General features: G+C 39.0%; 1 protein-coding gene across 2 annotated transcripts in view; it reads left to right on the top strand.

Moving 5' to 3' along the window:
• Window positions 1-19,056, top strand: part of LOC133560156 (SH3 domain and tetratricopeptide repeat-containing protein 1) — a 32,956-nt gene that overhangs the window by 12,745 nt on the left and 1,155 nt on the right. For both annotated transcript variants that reach the window (XM_061912357.1, XM_061912356.1), the window contains 16 exons: window positions 1,603-1,730; window positions 4,022-4,127; window positions 4,204-4,335; window positions 6,271-6,469; window positions 6,548-6,624; window positions 6,689-6,884; window positions 6,950-7,080; window positions 10,196-10,234; window positions 10,326-11,621; window positions 12,968-13,108; window positions 13,179-13,400; window positions 13,482-13,662; window positions 16,622-16,772; window positions 16,846-16,968; window positions 17,033-17,183; window positions 17,242-17,438. In XM_061912357.1, coding sequence (XP_061768341.1) covers window positions 1,603-1,730; window positions 4,022-4,127; window positions 4,204-4,335; window positions 6,271-6,469; window positions 6,548-6,624; window positions 6,689-6,884; window positions 6,950-7,080; window positions 10,196-10,234; window positions 10,326-11,621; window positions 12,968-13,108; window positions 13,179-13,400; window positions 13,482-13,662; window positions 16,622-16,772; window positions 16,846-16,968; window positions 17,033-17,183; window positions 17,242-17,438 — 3,470 coding nt within the window. The remainder of the gene's footprint in view (window positions 1-1,602; window positions 1,731-4,021; window positions 4,128-4,203; window positions 4,336-6,270; window positions 6,470-6,547; window positions 6,625-6,688; window positions 6,885-6,949; window positions 7,081-10,195; window positions 10,235-10,325; window positions 11,622-12,967; window positions 13,109-13,178; window positions 13,401-13,481; window positions 13,663-16,621; window positions 16,773-16,845; window positions 16,969-17,032; window positions 17,184-17,241; window positions 17,439-19,056) is intronic.

The following is a 19,056-nucleotide window of genomic DNA, read 5'->3' as shown; positions in this document are numbered from 1 at the left end:
AATGTATTGTTCTAATTATTTCACTTAAAAATTCATTAGATGGGGCTTAAGCGAAAACTTTTGGCTAATTTTGAGCAAATAAATGATGTGCATTCAAGTAAAACATAAATATAAATATTCCTCCTTGCAATAAAATTCCATATGTGTCCAAATTTTGCTGTGTTTTTTTTTCAATAATTTTTTTAAATAAGCAAGTGAGTCACACAAATAATATAAATTGAAAAGTGTGATTAAATAAATAAAACAAATAATCGCTTGACAGCACCAATTAATTATATTATGTACACACTCAGGGTAGAGCAAAAAGCAAAGAACTTGAATGAGACCTAATAGTGTTTTTGTTGCTTTTGTTTACTATTTTTTTACTTTTTCAAACAGTTATATGTAAAAAAAAAAAAAAAAACAAGGAATGATTGTAAAATATTTTGATTCTGGTGCATTGTCTTATGTTTTAACTTATATTTATATTGTTTACGAGTAACTTTGTTAATAGTACGTTTTATATTTGATTTAAAGGGGAACTATTATGCAAAACCATTTTCTCTTACCTATTGGTAACTGTTTTTGTGTATTTGGGACGTGCTTAAGTCCCGAATCTTCGAAATCAAACTTTGGAGGCGTGGCAGACATATTTATAAAACAATATTGCCTTCCTTCATACTTTCTCCGAATGAGACGTTTGGAATTTGCCCAATTTGTGAAGTTTCACCCAATTGTGACATAGCGGATATTTCCATATATGGTAAAGTTATACCCGAACAGCTTTGCGCGAGTCCGCCATTGTAGTCCAACGGTGTAGTCGATAAGCTCAGTCTTTTTTTCCATCCACTTGTTGTGGGGCAGTGGGCGGTCTTATTTACTTGGCTCCTCTTTAACAGCATCTTCTCCCCATCATCCATGTTGTAGTTTTTATCGTTTCCATATCTAGTCTACTGATAGATATAAGTTAGAACCATACGCTACTTTGTATTACAAATGGCAACAGCGGAGGATAGATGTGCATTTACGAGCCTGTCTGCCCCACAACACGAGGATAGCGACATATAAGGAATTCATTGACTACAATGGCGGACTTGCACAAAGTACTTTGGGAAATCACCACCATATTTGGATAATCCGCTGACTTTACACCTGGGAAAAAGCACAATTGGGGCAGTTTACAAATGTCTCGTTCAGAAGACATAAGAAGGAAGGCAAGGTTGTTTTACAAATAGCTTCGCCATCCCTCCGTGGTTTGATTTAAAGTTTTCTGAAATTATGCAGATCCCAAATACACAAAAATATTTATAAATAAGTAAGAAAAGTTGGTTTTAAATAGTTGTTCCCCTTTAAGTCTTTGTGTCCTGTCTCTAATTCTGATTTTAACACATTTGAATCACAAACTCATGTAAGGATCCTGGAAATTTCAAGTATAACGGTATCGGTATTGGCCTTACTGACCGTTTTTAATATATACTTAGTATTGACTCAATACTCAGTATTGCCCACCCCTCGTTCTTGTATTTTATTCATGGTGGTGCAGTTATTTAAAGGCGTGACATAACATTCAGTACCATGAGAATGTTGAGGATTCCTTCATTGAGTACGTTTTGTTAATCTCAGCTTTGCCTGTGCGTCTGGACGTGGTCACTGGTCCTGAGCGTCTTCCTGCAGTCGAGGAGTCGCAAGAACTGCGGGGGAGACTTCGCCTTCTGCAGACTGACAGCACCAAGCTCAATTCTCTTTTCACGGTGCAGGACGCACACACACTCACATATATACTCACCCCAAAATTTACAAGAACGTGCTCACATGACCTAGTTAAAATATCACTTACATACGTTCGGGCTGCTCTTGCGCTAGTTTGTTTTGTAAAAATGTCTGTTTGTGCTGTTAAGGTTTTGAAGTTATTCTAAAATCAATGTTCTGAGCAGTGATGTCACTCGGCTGCCCCACCTTGTCAAACATTCATGCTGTTTTGTCTCAAAAATATTTGCACTATTACAGGAAACTGCACTTTTTTGGAATTTTGCCAATCACTCACAATCCCTCTAAAAGACAACAACGCATATGTGTTTTTTATTATGTATTGTAATCTGTAATATACGGCAAGTGCAATGAAACTAATGGGAATAATCTCTCTCACCCTTTAAGCGCTCTAAAAACACTCAAAAACTGCCAACAATAGTCCAATTCATTTTACATGTTGTGACATGCTTATTCACCAACTGAGTATAAACTACTTTTAGAGGTGTATTAATCACAGAAGGATTCCTAGTTTATGCAGCTATTAAAATACTGAGCTGTTGCTGCTGCTGCATCGCCTCTGAGTTGGTTGATTTTAGATTATAAATCATGCCTTTCACTTGGAAAGTAGAAGGGTGTGGCCATAAACCGAGACATTAGTCAACTTTGACATTCAACTCAGCCACAGAGGTGACGAGAAAGATTGATATATATATATATATATATATATATATATATTATATATATATATATATATATATATAAGGCTTTTTTGCGCCCACCTTTATTTTTTGTGAGTTTTTCTTCATCTAAACGGGAAGATATAAACATCCCATCTGTTGGCATTCAGTGAGAGCAGACATGGTACACTAAGTGATTGTTTAATGATGTTCGTATTTCTCATTTAACACTTAGCAATAGTGCTACTTGCTTAATAAATATTTGCCAACTTTTCAAAAAAAAAAAAAAAAACTTCTTCGCATTGTCACTATGTCATAATTTCTGTAGAAATGTAAGGAAAAAAATAAATTAATTCCATTTTGGAATAAGGCTGTACTGCTTTCCAGATGCGTTGTGTCTTATATACGTACAGCGTGTATATAAAACAATGATGGCGTTTTTTTGGATGTTTTTTTAAAGCACTTTATAGGCGAAATAGAGCAAACCCCAATAAATCCAGTCTTAGTTGACACTTGCTGGCGTTTAGTTACGAGTTTGAGTCCATAAAAAAAGAAAAACTTATGTGTGCTTGTCTCACGTAATGATTGTGAATGATAGACAAAATTCCACATAAAAGTGAAGTTCCCCTTAAGGTTTTTATGTCATCAACGTTCTGCTTACATACTTGTCCAAATCCCTCTAAAATTATCCCAAATGTTTGTGTCACGTTTGTGCTGTCAAAAAAAACATTTGTCCCGTTATTGTTTTGTTATTATTCACATGCAGCCCCTCAATAATTAACAGTTATGAATGGTAATATAGTGGGGGAAATACATGTGGTCCCCTACTGATGTTGTATGTTTGCCCCTTATGGAGGTATGAACATTTAGGATATTTATGGTCCTTTTGTTACAATAGACAAAACAGAATGGTTAAAAAGCAAAAACTAAAGTTAGAAAATAATTGGTATTTGATTAAAGAAAATATATTTTTGACCCCCTAACAATTAGCAATCATTTAGACCCAAACAGACAGGTTATTTGTCCATGCAGCTCACAAATTAGAACTCTTAATCCTAACTCATTAAGTGCATAAATTATTGAATGTGCTGAAAAAGTCCTTATACACATGCTAAAATCTTTAGATTAAAAAAAACAACAACTAAAATAAATAGACCCACTGTTAAAACGCCCACTATTTTGCATGTTTTGTGTTTCTTGTATTTCACTGATAAGAGTTTTCTGGCGGGCGTTGTGGCATCCTATTCTTTTTGGCAATCCTTGAACACACCGTAAAAAAAACCTCAATGTTAAATCCCCCTGTGTAAATATCGATCACTATGCTGCTTGCGGTTTAAATGTGCACAATTAAATAGGTTAGTTACTTATAGGTAGAAATGGATTTCTACAAGTTTCAAATGGAGAATTTTGTTTCTGACGTTAATGTCTCTTGTATTAATATTAGCATTTAAGCTAGCGAGTTAGCGCCAGTAAGTCAAAGTGCGGTTATCAATCACGGTTTTTCCATTTATTTTATTTTAAATGGTAATACTAACCATCCAGAGTTATACCACAGTTACCGTTAATATAGTTTATCGTTGTATCCCTAATGTATTTAAATCTGTTGTTTCCAATAGGAGTTGTCTGCTCATGTGGTCTCCATTGACAGCGAGGACAAAGTGATTTTTGTGACGTTCCAGACGTTGGAGGAAGTGTGGAAGTTTACCACATATTACTCACACGGTAGGTTGGGAATTGTCTTTTCATGACTTTACGAGCATCTACTGCAGCTGTTGTCATATTGTCATGTTTTTCAAAGGTCTGCTGGGTCACTGCATGGAAAATCTGTTATTTGACCAAAAGCTCTGGTTAGAGAAAGAGCTCAAAATTGTGGTTTCCATCCAGGAAGACACACTTCACCTTCTCTACATGTGCATTCTCAAGCAAGAAGGTAGGCAATGCAGACGGTGTCCCTCAGCTAATGGTGAAATGAACACTTCCCCTATACTCTAAAACAGGGGTGCCTAAACCTTTTGCCATGAAGGGTCAAAGTGAATATGTGCCAATGGACTGTGGGCCAAACACGGTGATATTAAGTACGAAACCCAATTAGCCTAAATGTAATTAACAAAGTTCCTTTAATTGGTGCGGATAACAATATAATATGACAACTAGTTAGCTTTGCGGACATCACCTCAATTATTGTGTGAGTTTTAGGGTTGTCACTCACGATACAACTTTTCCCCTGACAATACTATACCAAAGCCTTGGGTATTGGCCGAAACCGATACTGAGCCGATACAATATCAGCATGATTTATACTTCCTTTCTATTATTTTGGAGTGTTGAATGTTAGAAAATGTTTGATCATGTGAAAAATTTAAAACATAGAAAATGGTATGAAAAAACATCAAGCTATTTATTTTTAATATCTTATATGGACTTATGCTGTCTTTAAGTTAAAATAGAGTGGTTTCTTGGTGACAACTTGTGGCCACAATAATTGATCAAATTAAGTTTAAGATGCAATAACTTGATTGATGCAGACACGTTTGTTACTGGATACTTTCTATAACCTTCTGCCTTGGAGACTTTGTGTCCAAATAATATGCAACTATAATTGTTTGATAATTTTTTATATTGATAAATGTTGCTAGCGGCTAGCTCCTAGTAAATCAAATTAAATCAAATCAAATCCACTTTATTTATAAAGCACATTTAAAATTAACTACTGGGGTAGCCAAAGTGCTGTACAATAGGCAGGTTAAAAGATAACGCAAGAAAAACGAGCCAACACAACACAAACAGAGCACAATAAAAAAACAAATAAATAAATAAAACATGGTTCACAGCAGGTGCATAATGGAATGCCAAAGCAGGATGGAGATCACTGAATGTTAAAGGCCATGGAATAAAAGTGTGTTTTTAAGAGTGATTTAAAAACAGGAAGAGAGGCCTGTCTAACACTCAAAGGTAAGTCGTTCCAGAGCTCGGGAACAGAAGCGGCGAAAACTTTGTCACCTCTAAGCTTCCGTCAACAGCAACTGGTCGGCTGATCTTAGGGATCGGGGAGGTTGTTTAGACATTTGAAAACAAATAGTAGGAGTTTAAAATTGATTCGGTAGCGCACAGGGGGCCAGTGAAGGGACGCTAGCACAGGGGTGCAGTGCTCACGCCTGCGGGTCTGTGTTAGCAGACGAGCAGAAGAGTTCTGCACGAGCTGCAGGCGGGTGAAGAAGGCCTGGCTAATTTCTACATACAGGGCATTGCAGTAGTGAAGACGAGTCGAGATAAAGGCGTGGATTAATTTTTTATGATCATGTCCTGACAGAAACAGTTTCACTTTTGCTATTTGGCGTAGTTGATAAAAGCTTTTTTGTACAACGCTGCTGATTTGTTTTTCGAATTTAAAATCTGAGTCTATAGCCTACCATGTTTACGTTTTGTAAATGACTTCACTAAAAAAAAAAACCCAAAAAAAACACCTAACTTATTGCAGGACTTTTCCCGCCTTGCATATGTAAATGTGCTGCAGGGCTACTTGTAGAACAGCTTATATCGTACATTTTACATACAAGCCCATAAAATATCGTACTTGTTTTTTTGTTGATATCGGACCGATATCAATATCAGATCAGGACACCCCTAATGAGCTTGAAAGAGGTCTGTATTAACATGTATTACATTTGAGAAGCCACTGTTTGTCAAGTCAAACCCAATGATTCGAGTGGCCAAATTTTGCCGATGGACCTCACTTTGGGCACCCCTGCTCTAAACCTCATAATATGCTTCCCACATTTTAAAATCAGTTTTACACATGAGGAAACATTTGAAAGCATAGCTTTACAATTTAAATCAGATCTACTGTTTCCTTTTGTGTCCACAGCATCACTCTTTGCCAGCTGCACGGCTAACCAGATGTTTGACAGCTCCACATCTGGAGGCGACCTGTACCTGGAGCAAGGGGATGTAGCGCTCTTTGAGCCCCCCTTCCTGGGTTCAGGCTGGACTGTCCTTTGCTTGGCAGATGGGGCCCGAGGTACAGCCCCCAAACCTGCGCTCGAACCTGTTCTACCTTTTCATCAGTGAGTCACATGGCTTTCATAAAGATAAAAAGGCTAACACTCTTATTAGGTGCTGTGTCATGCTGTGTCCTCACGCAGGTGGTTTCTGAAGTCCTGTGCAGAGACTATATTGGTTGGGGACGGCAAGGCTGCCTGTGACTTTCCTCTGCGCTTTGGTACGTCTCCCGACATCCTCTTTAGTCACAAAAAGGCATTGCTCATAAGTCTTGACCCATTCAGCGAGAGGGACCTGTGTGGCCACTGTGCAGTATGATGCTGAGAGTCCAGACGAGCTGAGCGTGTTGCCAGGCGATCACATCACCATTGTGGGACGGCTGGTCTCCTGTCACCTCTGGTTCTTAGGCATGAAGGAGACAACGAGGGAAATGGGCCTAGTGGCGACCAGCAAAGTCAAAGCGACTGCTGACACCTACGAGTGAGTGCATGCAAAAGCAACAAAAAATATATCCAATATATTGAGCATTGTGTGTTGTCTTCCAGCTCAGCAGACATCCTTTTAGACACCGAGGTAGCCACCTTGTTTAGGCTGCAAGAGGACAAGGTCATTGAGGAAAGCACCGCCTTACTGAAGGATAAATGTTGCAATGATATCAGTCGCAACTACAAACTAGGTAGGACTTTTCTCATTGCTATAAGAAGGATACATACGGAACGAGAGCTGAGTTTAGACCGTCGTGAGACAAGTTAGTTTTACCCTGCTGATGATGTGTTGTTCCAATAGTAATTCTTTATGCATAATAATATACATAAGTCTGTATGTATTTATGTATGTATGCATATATATATTATGTATATATATATATATATATATATATATATATATATATATATATATATATCCATCCATCCATCCATCCATTTTCTACCGCTTATTCCCTTTTGGGGGCGCTGGCGCCTATCTCAGCTACAATCGGGCGGAAGGCGGGGTACACCCTGGACAAGTCGCCACCTCATCGCAGGGCCAACACAGATAGACAGACAAAATTCACACTCACATTCACACACTAGGGACCATTTAGTGTTGCCAATCAACCTATCCCCAGGTGCATGTCTTTGGAAGTGGGAGGAAGCCGGAGTACCCATAGGGAACCCATGCATTCACGGGGAGAACATGCAAACTCCACACAGGAAGATCCCGAGCCTGGATTTGAACCCAGGACTGCAGGAACTTTGTATTGTGAGGCAGACGCACTAACCCCTCTGCCACCGTGAAGCCAATATATATATATATATATATATATATATATATATATATATATATATATATATATATATATATATATATATATATATATATATATATATATATATATATATATATATATATATATATATATATATATATATATATATATATATCCATCCATTGCTTTCGGTCTCCCCAAGGTTTCTCATAGTCATTCACATCGACGTCCCACTGGGGTGAGTTTTTCCTTGCCCTTATGTGGGCTCTGTACCGCGGATTTTGTGGCTCAAAGGGCTTGTGCAGCCTTTTGAGACACTTGTGATTTAGGGCTATATAAATAAACATTGATTGATAAATATACATACATATCTATACACAGAGACACACACACACACACATATATATATACATACACACACACACACACACACATATATATGTATGTATATACAGTGGGGCAAGAAAGTATTTAGTCAGCCACCGATTGTGCAAGTTCTCCCACTTAAAATGATGACAGAGGTCTGTAATTTTCATCATAGGTACACTTCAACTGTGAGAGAAAGAATGTGAAAAAAAAAATCCAGGAATTCACGTTGTAGGAATTTTAAAAAAAATATTTGTAAATTATAGTGGAAAATAAGTATTTGGTCAACCATTCAAAGCTCTCACTGATGGAAGGAGGTTTTGGCTCAAAATCTCACAGTACATGAACCCATTTATTCTTTCCTGAACACGGATCAATTGTCCTGTCCCCTTAGCAGAAAAACAGCCCCAAAGCAGGATGTTTCCACCCCCATGCTTCACAGTAGGTGTGGTGTTCTTGGGATGCAACACAGTATTCTTCTTCCTCCAAACACGACGAGTTGAGTTTATACCAAAAAGTTCTATTTTGGTTTCATCTGACCACATGACATTCTCCCAATCCTCTGCTGTATCATCCATGTATCCATTTTGGTATAAACTAAACTTATCATGTTTGGAGGAAGAAGAATACTGAGTTGCATCCCAAGAACACCATACCTACTGTGAAACATGGGGGAAGAAACGTCATGCTTTGGGACTGTTTTTCTGCTAAGGGGACAGGATGATTGATCCGTGTTAAGGAAAGAATGAATGGCGCCATGTATCGTGAGATTTTGAGCCAAAACCTCCTTCCATCAGTGAGAGCTTTGAATGGTTGACCAAATACTTATTTTCCACCATAATTTACAAATAAATTCTTTAAAATTCCTACAATGTGAATTCCTGGATTTTTTTTCACATTCGGTCTCTCACAGTTGAAGTGTACCCATGATGAAAATTACAGACCTCTGTCATCATTTTAAGTGGGAGAACTTGCACAATCGGTGGCTGACTAAATACTTTTTTGCCCCACTGTGTGTGTGTGTGTGTGTGTGTGTGTGTGTGTGTGTGTGTGTGTGTGTGTGTGTGTGTGTGTGTGTGTATATATATCTATCTATATATATATATATATATATGTATGTATGTGTGTATGTATAGTGTGTGTCTGTGTTTATAAATATGTATGTATAGTTATATATGTATATTTTTGTATATTTATATATATATACATATTTATATGGATATATGTATATTTTTGTATATTTATATATATATATACTTATATATAACATAACATTAAAATATATAATATGATAATAAGTGACAATAAGTATATATATACACTTATTGTCTCTTATTATATTATATATTCTATCATGTTATTATGTTAATACTTGAATATTAACCAAGTAATAGTAACACCGTTTTTATTCGCTGTTTTCAGCCCCACCAGCAGGAGACCACTCTCCGAGTTACTCGGGGCCTGAGATGGTTCATATGGTTCGAACATGTCAGAGATGTACTTTAGCGCTAGACCATGAAAAGACTTGTTTGTTAAGTCTATTCTCTGAGCAACAGGAAACCAGTGCAGTTACCTAAGCACTGGACATATATGGTCGGATTTCCTGGGTCTTGTCAGTACTCGAGCAGCAGCATAATGCATGGACACTACTGAAGCTCTACATTAAAGCTGGTTTAGAGAGACCATTACAGTACTCTAGCCTGCTGGAGACAAATGCACGGATTAGTCTCTCTAAAAAACACTACACGTATGGTGTGTAGTTAAATATAATACAAGTCTGTGTGTCTGTTTCAGTTGTTAATACTGTATGTATAAAAATATTCCTCAAAAATTAGACTTGTAGTATAACCAACTGGAGACCACACATGTATCATTTTTTTGAGATTGCATTTTGTGTGATCATAATGTTTTTGAATATTAATAAGGTTTCCACTTGAAATTAGTGTTAAGGGCAGTGAATGTTGAGTTTGTTAATCAGTGAACTGTAGCAAACAGGACATGAAAGCAAAGCAGGAATGAAGGAAAAGGGAATAAGGGCAGGTCTTGAAAACATAAAATAACAATAAGCAAATAGAATTAAAAAAATACCTGACAGTGGAGAATGAACTGACAATGTTATAAATGAAGATAAAAAGTAATAATGATTTTACATTGTCATTGTTTTTCTCACTCCCAGATATGTTCTCTTTCCAAGACTCGGAGAAGAAGCAGTCAGGTAAGACTGTCTTCCTCTAGCGTGGATCAGGTCTTGGATCAGGTTTGAAGACGGAAGAACTTGTTCCTATTGCTTTTATTTCTAATTTCAGGAGTTCTGTCTGCTTGGCTTAAGCCTGACTTGAGAAGAAATATTAAACGTAGTCTCGTCCAAAAAAAGGATTTATTCTCTGAGCATGAGAAGATCCAAGAGGACATGAACGAAGCCGCTGAAGTCAAACTTCCTTCTTTTGACGTGGTTGAAGAAGGCCACACTAACGTCACGATGCTTCTGTCTTTTTTGGATGGACAAGACTGTAAAGACGAGTTCAGGCTCCTCTACAAACTCAGTCCTGAGCTCCTCTCCTCCTCCGTCTTCTGTGCTCACGGCGACCAGGACAAGTTGATCTCCTTCCTTGCCGTCGCCAGGGAAACAGCCAGAAAGAAGCGACACTTGTGGCCGCAGACGCGTCTCTGCTTCCTGTTGGCCAAGCTTTGTGCTGGCAGGTCAAAGTTCAGCCAGGCCCGCGTGTACTTGGAGGAAGCTCTGGGTATTCCTCGTGAAGCTTTTACCGACTTCCGGCTGCTCGCCAGCATTTTCTCCAACCTAGCTGGCATTTATCTTCTACAGAAGAACGCAACAAGCTTCTTTGCTCGGTCAGAGCGCCTTGCCGCCTTGCTGATGGCGACCCCAGACTGCTTAGAATGTGTTGAGGATAGCTGCGTTCTTAAATACATCCTCAAGAAAGCACTTATGTCTCACAACAAAATGGCGGAAGCCAGTGCTTGTTACCTCTTGGCCATGCACCATTGGACTCGTGCTGAGGGTGTCAAGGTGGTACCGTACCTGGAAAGACTACTTACACTTTGTGCTGGATCCCAGGGAGTGTCAAATATCTCTCTTAGTAGAGGATATCTGACCTTAGGCAAGCTCTACCAGGAAATGAACCTCCCTAATCTTAGTGTTAGCTCAGCCAGGAGAGCGTCCTTGCATCCTGGTGCTACGCTGACTGAAAGCCTCAGCAGCATGATCCTGGTCTCCGACAACGTCCAAATACTGTGTGAATCCCTGGAAGAAGACTCTCTCCCTGCCCTCATAGCGCCATATTTACACCAGTGTCTGTCTTTAGCCAGCATGCAAGGAGCACGCCACCAGCTGAAGCACCAGCTTGCTGTTTGTCTCTCTCAGCTCTTTCACCAGCACAGACTCATCGGGGACGCCATCCGACTAATGCAAGCGCTCATCGACAGCCCGCCTCCAAGCCTTGCCAGCTCGCCAGCGGAACAGAAGAGCGCCCTCATCTGGCTAGCTTGGCTGCATGTCGACCACGGTCAAGCGAGGGTGGCGCTGGACATCTTGGACGAGGTCCTCACTGCCCTACCAGAGCACTGCACCACGCCATTGGAAGGTTGTAAACCGTAATGCTAGGCCTGGGCCGATAATAAACATTTTTTTATATTCTCCCACAAATGATTGCCGATAAACAATATTGTTGTCAGTATTATTGTGAGACCAAGTTAAACGTTATTGTAATCATAATTAGGGGTGTCCCAATGCTACGTTTTCACTTGCGATACAATACCAATATTGGAGCCTTGGGCGTCGGTCGAGAACAACATTATTTTGTTATGGTATCAGCAGGAATCACAGGTCATACTTTTAATATTTTGTAGCGTGGAATTTTCAAATAGTGATTTCGAATCAAGTGAAATAACTCAGAAAACAATGTTTGGTATGAAAACACTTACCTTATGGCAGATTTATGCTTTTATAGTGCAATGTTGATTTGTGTTTTGGCAACATCCAGTGGTCACAATAATTCATGACTTAACAGCCATGACACAGTAATGATGTGGACACGTTTGTTACTGGATACTTTATAATACTCTTCTGCCTTGAAGACTTTATCTGTATGCAACTATAATAATTTAACATTTGATTATGTTGAAAAATTTTGTGTTTCAGACTGCAGTATTGTTCAACTAAGGACACTTATTCTGTGCCTCTAGATTGTGTGCTTAGCTGTGGTGTAGTTGCTAGCTCATAGTAACCTGTCATGTTTACATTTTGTAAATGGCTTCACTAAAATACAAAGAAAAATCAAACTAGTGTGCTGTAAGGCAGACATTAGATGTTAACTGGCTGTTGAGCTTTCATCCATGTTCTACCGCTTGTCCCTTTTGGGGCCGCGGGGGGTGCTGGAGCCTATCTCAGTTGCATTCGGGCGGAAGGCTGGGTACACCCTGGACAAGTCGCAACCTCATCGCAGGTTGCACAGGTAAATGTGCTCTAGGACTGGGCAGGACTTTTATTATTGCTATCACTTTCCAACAAATTGGCCATATTGCACTTGCCTGTTTGTCCGTATTGATGGGCTCATTTTGCCCATTTGGTCTGAAGCTGAAATTTTACAGCACCAGACATTTGGTTTTGCAATCATCTTTTTTTACATACATTTTTTTTCACCTCGTGGTGCTTCTCACTCCGGAGTCTCTGTCCGTGAACCCTGTGTGTAAGCTCACAGTCGCACCTCCACCCACTGAGACAAAGATTTTGGATGACTGACAGGATGTTTCACAATTTATGTTCAATTTTACTCTTGCGAGCGATTGCATCCTGTCTGAGTTCATTTTCATTTATCGTTCGATTACTTGAGCTATTGGCTATCGGCCCAGGCCTGTGTAATGAAGTAGTTAAATGTAACCTTACTATTTGTGATAACATGCTGTGTCTTCATTGTGTTCTGATGTTAAGGACTAGTCCTTAACATGCGTGGTGTGGCACTGCGATGCATGGGAGACCTCCGGAGAGCAGCAGAGAGTTACCAGTCTGCCATAGACATTTGCCAAGAATATGAAGACATGGCAAACTGGGCCGTGGCTCAAGCTAATATTGGTATTAGCTTGTATAACGGATGACAATGGCAGTGTATTCCAGTCAGTAACTAATCCTCATCCCCGCCCAGGGCTACTGTGTTTTAAGGCGGGCGCCAAAGGACTAGCGCAGAGGCACCTGATGGAGGCTGTGCAGCTCTTTTCCGAGCTGGATGAAGGAGGTCACGAGGTCGCTTTCATTGCCGTGCTGCTGGAGCTGGGACGACACTACGTGAACCAGCAGCAAACACATTACGGGAAAGGATGCTACGAGTGGGCCCTGCTGCTGGCCATGCACGCCAACCTCTCACATTGTAAATCACTCAAACGCTGCTGTAATTATTTACTCCAATTGGATTAGACCTGTTGAAAACTGAAATTTCATTGGTTTTCAGGCCAGCTGAGCGCCACCAGACGTCTATGCCACCTATATGAACGTGAAAGGTCGGAGCAGGCCCGATGTATTCTCTACATTCAATACCAGGTCCGGCTGCTTCAAGGCACGCGAGAGAAGACCGAGGAGGGGGAAGCTCTGGAAGCTGTCAGCCATCTCTACCTTTCGCAGGCCACGCACAGGTGACCTATTTAACTCTTCAAAGTCTTTCACCTTGTGAAAACAGAAAATGCCAGCACTGCATAATAGGTGTATAATGATGATATGATAATATATAATGATATAATAATACATAGTATAATGATGAAGCCTGCTCTAAATATTTCCATGCCAGGAACCCCAAACTCTGGCCCATCAGGGTCCACAATCTGACTTGCAAGACGTACAAAGTTTAAAAATTAAATTAAAAAAATATATATGTATGTATGTATGTATGTATATGTATATATGTGTGTATGTATATATATATATATATATATATGTATAGATATATATATGTATATATGTATAGATATGTATATGTATATATATGTATAGATATATATATATGTATACAGTATATATGTATATATATGTATATGTGTGTGTATATATATATATATGTATATATATGTATATATATGTGTGTATATATATATATATGTGTGTATATGTATATATGTGTGTATATGTATATTTGTGTGTATATATATGTGTGTATGTATATATATATGTATATATATATGTATGTATATATATGTGTATATATATATATATGTGTGTATATATATATATATGTATGTGTATATATATATATATGTGTGTGTATGTATATATATATATGTATATATATATATATATATATATTATATATATGTATATATATATATTATATATATATATGTATATATATATTTATATATATATATATATATATTTTTTTTTTTGTTTGTTTTTTTTTTTTTTTGTTTGTTTTTTAATTTAAAAAATGTATTTTTATTTTTTTGGGGCAAAGAATTATGAGGCTTATCACTTTTTAAAGAAGTTTTGGTCAGATGAGTGCGACCGGAGCGTTCAGACTGCAGTTGCATCACATACATATCCGATTTATTTACACATATAAAGGAGGCCTTTTAAAAATACAAAAGAGATGAAAATACCGATACAGGTTACATTTGGGCAAAATAATTTTAGTTGACCTGCAGTGAGAACAAGGCCTTAGTCTCATTCACAAGCCGCAAACATAGAAGCACATATGTTAATTACAATACTCACGTGGCTGCAGTCAGCTTTTTAGCAGCTAACATGTTACACAAATAATATTGAAGACCCAAATGAGGCCACAAACATAATCTTGTTTAGGGCTACAAAAAGCCTGGATGCAACCACAATCAGAATCAGAATCATAGTTACTTTACACTCCTTTTCAACTAATGTTAAAAATGCCGACTTCACACTGCCCACAATGGCTGTAATTGTCAAATTCTGTCAAGTAAAAGTTCATGAATAATAACAATTTGCTATGATTTTGTCATTTATTGTCACAATATTTTTTTTATTTGTAAAAGCTCTCTGCCCAAGAAGGAAAGCGCTTTAAAAGTTATCATACTTTTAAAAACACTCTGACTGCATTTGTTTGAGGTAGATTGCTAAAAACAATATTATTTCACATTTAACATTTACATCCTTTTTTTTAAATATTTGACAAACGTTGGCCAGAAATGCAATCCAAATCTGATCAAATGTCCTTCTGTTGATTCCCAGACTTGACCACTGTAGACCACAATAGCGCTTAAATTGAACCCAAATCCTGAATGAGGTTATAATAACAGATGAGAATCAAATGCTTCACATTGTAGCCAATGTTCAAGAATTTCAATGTAATAAAACCTAAAGTTTGGTAGTGCAAATCTTCCCAACGATTTGGGTCTTTGCAAATATTGTTTACGTAACCCATGAGTTTTTATATTCCAAAATGAATCTAAAATCTGACTAATTTGATCTAATTTATGGAAAAAGAACTGAGGGAGAAAAGATGGCGTGCACTGGAACATATAAGAAAAAAACCTGGGAGTATATTAATTTATTAGAGTTGACACGAGCCACTGTAGATAAGTTAAGTAGGAACCAGCAATCAAACTCTCCCCTTAACTTGGACAACTCTGGAACGAGGTTGGTTTTTTAAAGTTCTGCAAACGTAGGTGTGACCTGGACGCCCAAGTATGTGAAACTTGGCGGTGTATTTTTAAAGGGGAAATTGTGCAGAGTATATAACTTAGCAGCAACATTTATTGGAAATATTTCACTTTTACCCAAGTTTAGTTTGGAACCAGACAAATGTCCAAATGCTTGAAGGGTACTCAGGGCAGCCGGGACCGAAACAGAGCGGTCTGAGACATACAAAAGGAGGTTAACTGAATAGAGAGGGACTTTCACCTACACATTATGTCTACATACACAAAAGTGCTGGGCAGCACGGTCGTAGAGGGGTTAGTGGGTCTGCCTCACAACACGAAGGTCCTGGGTTCGATCCTGCGCTCCGGATCTTTCCATGTAGCGTTTGTATGTTCTCCCCATGACTGCGTGGGTTCTTTCCGGGTACTCCGGCTTCCTCCCACTTCCCAAGACATGCACCTGGGGACAGGTTGATTGGCAACACTAAATGCTCCCTAGTGTGTGAATGTGAGTGTGAATGTTGTCTGTCTATCCGTGTTGGCCCTGTGATGAGGAGGTGGCTTGTCCCAGGGTGTACCTTGCCTTCCGCCCGAATGCAGCTGAGATAGGCTCCAGCACCCCCCACAACCCCGAAAGGGACAAGCGATAGAAAATGGATGGATGGATGGTACAAAGCGCGCTATTTACAGAGGCTCAATGGCAAGAGTAAAAAGCTAAGGACTCAGGGGACAACCCAATATTTCCATTCTAATTCATAAGAAAAGTTCATTACCTATGTATTTTAAGGTTTAGGGTTAATTTATGCCCAGTGTATTAATATAGTATGACAAAAGGAAACAAACTGAGGTAAGATAAGATAAATATAAGGATTTTTAAGATGTGCTATGAAAGAACGTAAAAACAACCAGAACTACCCTGTTGTTAAATGTTAAGTAAATCTACACACACACACACACCAGCATTGCTTTAATAGTGGAATATTTGCAGTGCGTATCGTGCTGCTCTGGACTACACCAAGAGCAGCCTGGCTATTTTCATCGACCTCGGCTGCAGGGAGAAAGAGGCGCATGGCTGGCTGCAGGCCGGAAAGATTTACTACCTACTGGGACAGACCGAACTGGTGGAACTTTATCTGCAGGTTTGCTGAAAGAGCTGGTCCCACAACTTATGTACTCCAAAATAGGAATTTATACTTTGGCTGATGTGTTCAGGTGGCTCAGGATGTGGCTTTGAGTACGGGAGACACCCAGTTCATCCTGAAAGTGCTGGAAGCTGCTGGAGATATTTTCTTCAACAGCATCCAAGACAGAGACAAAGCTGTCGTCTACTACCGGGTAAACCTTGTAGTTGCAGTCGTTTCCCAAACAGCATATGTTTGTGTTGTTCTGCTGCCCGCAGGATCGCGCTCTGCCTATCGCTGTGAGGAGTGGCAGCATGACCAGCAGGCTGAGGTTGTGCAACAAGCTGACAGAAGTCATGCTCGGTCTCAAACTCTGCGGAGAAGCAGTGGAGTTTGCTCACACCGTGCTGGACATCAGCGTGACGCTGGGTAGGACACAAGTCCGTCTTGAAATGAAACAAACGGTGATGCCGACCCTGTCACGCAGGCGATGATCTCAACGAGCGGGTGGCCTACCATCGTCTGGCTCGTCTGTACCAGTGTTTGGGTCAGTGTGAGCTGGCAGAGCACTACTACCTGAAGACACTCAGCCTGTGTCCAGCACCTCTGCAGTTTGATGAAGAAGCTCTCTACTACGCCAGGGTCTACCACACCTTGGGGGACATCGTCTTCTACCATTTAAAGGTAATGCAGAGAGAACGTTTTTATTTATGTTTAAAAAAGATGACTTGTTCAAATAGTACTGTTTAAGTTGGGAACCTGTCTGTGACCATTAACTCAAGTCCTGGTCCGCAGTTTTCTTCTTATTGCTACAATGTATCTCTTTAAACTGATGGTTGATTTACAGTGCATCCAGAAAGTATTCACAGCGCTTCACTTTTTTCACATTTTGTTATGTTACAGTGTTGGGGAGGCGATAGCTGAGGGGCTCATTTGTTTAATACCAGTGAAGTTGGCACGTTGTGTAATTCGGAAATAAAAACAGAGTACAATGATTTGCAAATTATTTTCAATTTATATTAAATTTAATAGACTGCAAAAGATAAGATATTTAATGTTCGAACCGAAAAACTTGTTTTTTTTTGCAAATCATTAACTTAGAATTTAATGGCAGCAACACGTTGCAAAAAAGTTGGCACAGGGGCATTTTTACCTCTATTACATGGCCTTTCCTTTTAACCACACTTAGTAAACCGTGCTGATAAATGGCTTTGCTTTACATAGTAGAGTTTTAACTTGCACTTACAGATGTAGCGACAAACTGTCGTTACTGACAGTGGTTTTCTGAAGTGTTCCTGAGCCCATGTGGTGATATCCTTTACACACTAATGTTTTCTGAAGTGTTCCTGAGCCCATGTGGTGATATCCTTTACACACTAATGATGCTTTTTGATGGAGTACCGCCTGAAGGATCAATGGTCCGCAATATCATCGCTTACGTGCAGTGATTTCTCCAGATTCTTTTAACCTTTTGATATTACTATGGACCTTAGATGTTGAAATCCTTAAATTCCTTGCAATAGCTCATTAAGAAATTTTGTTCTTAAACCGTTTGACAATTTGCTCACGCATTTGTTCACAAAGTGGTGACTACCGCCCAATCCTTGTTTGTGAATGACTGAGCATTTCATGGAAGCTAGTTTAATACCCAATCAGGGCACCCACCTGTTCCCAATTAGCCTGTTCCCCTGTGGGAAGTTTAAAATAAGTGTTTGATAAGCATTCCTCAACTTTCTCAGTCTTTTTTGCCACTCGTGCCAGCTTTTTTAAAAACATGTTGCAGGCATTAGATTCCAAATAAGCTAATATTAGGGAAAAATAACAGTTATTCCAGTTCCAAAGTTAAGTATCTTGTCTTTGCAGTCTATTCAATTAAATATAGGTTGAAAAGGATTTGCTAATTATTGTAATGTTTGTAGCTGAGATAGGCGCCAGCACCCCCCGCGACCCCAAAAGGGAATAAGCGGTAGAAAATGGATGGATGGATGTATTGTTTTTATTAACGATTTAAACAACTTCACTGGTTTTGGGGATTGTATATTGATGTATATATACATATATAGGAATGGGGAATGGATTGATTGATAGATTTGATGGTTGAGTTCTGTCATAAACAAAAAGTGTGCATAAGTATACACATCTACATTTACAATATCAAAAAATCATTCATGTCACAGAATATAACTGTCAGGAGTCTAATGCATGCACTATTTACACTTAGGGGCGGTATGGCGCAGTGGGTAGAGCGGCCGTGCCAGAAAACTGAGGGTTGCAAGTTCACTCCCCGTCTCTTGACATCCAA

This window comes from Nerophis ophidion, linkage group LG10, assembly GCF_033978795.1.
Source record: "Nerophis ophidion isolate RoL-2023_Sa linkage group LG10, RoL_Noph_v1.0, whole genome shotgun sequence".
Lineage (NCBI taxonomy): Eukaryota > Metazoa > Chordata > Actinopteri > Syngnathiformes > Syngnathidae > Nerophis > Nerophis ophidion.
This window is presented reverse-complemented; position numbering and strand designations above follow the sequence as displayed.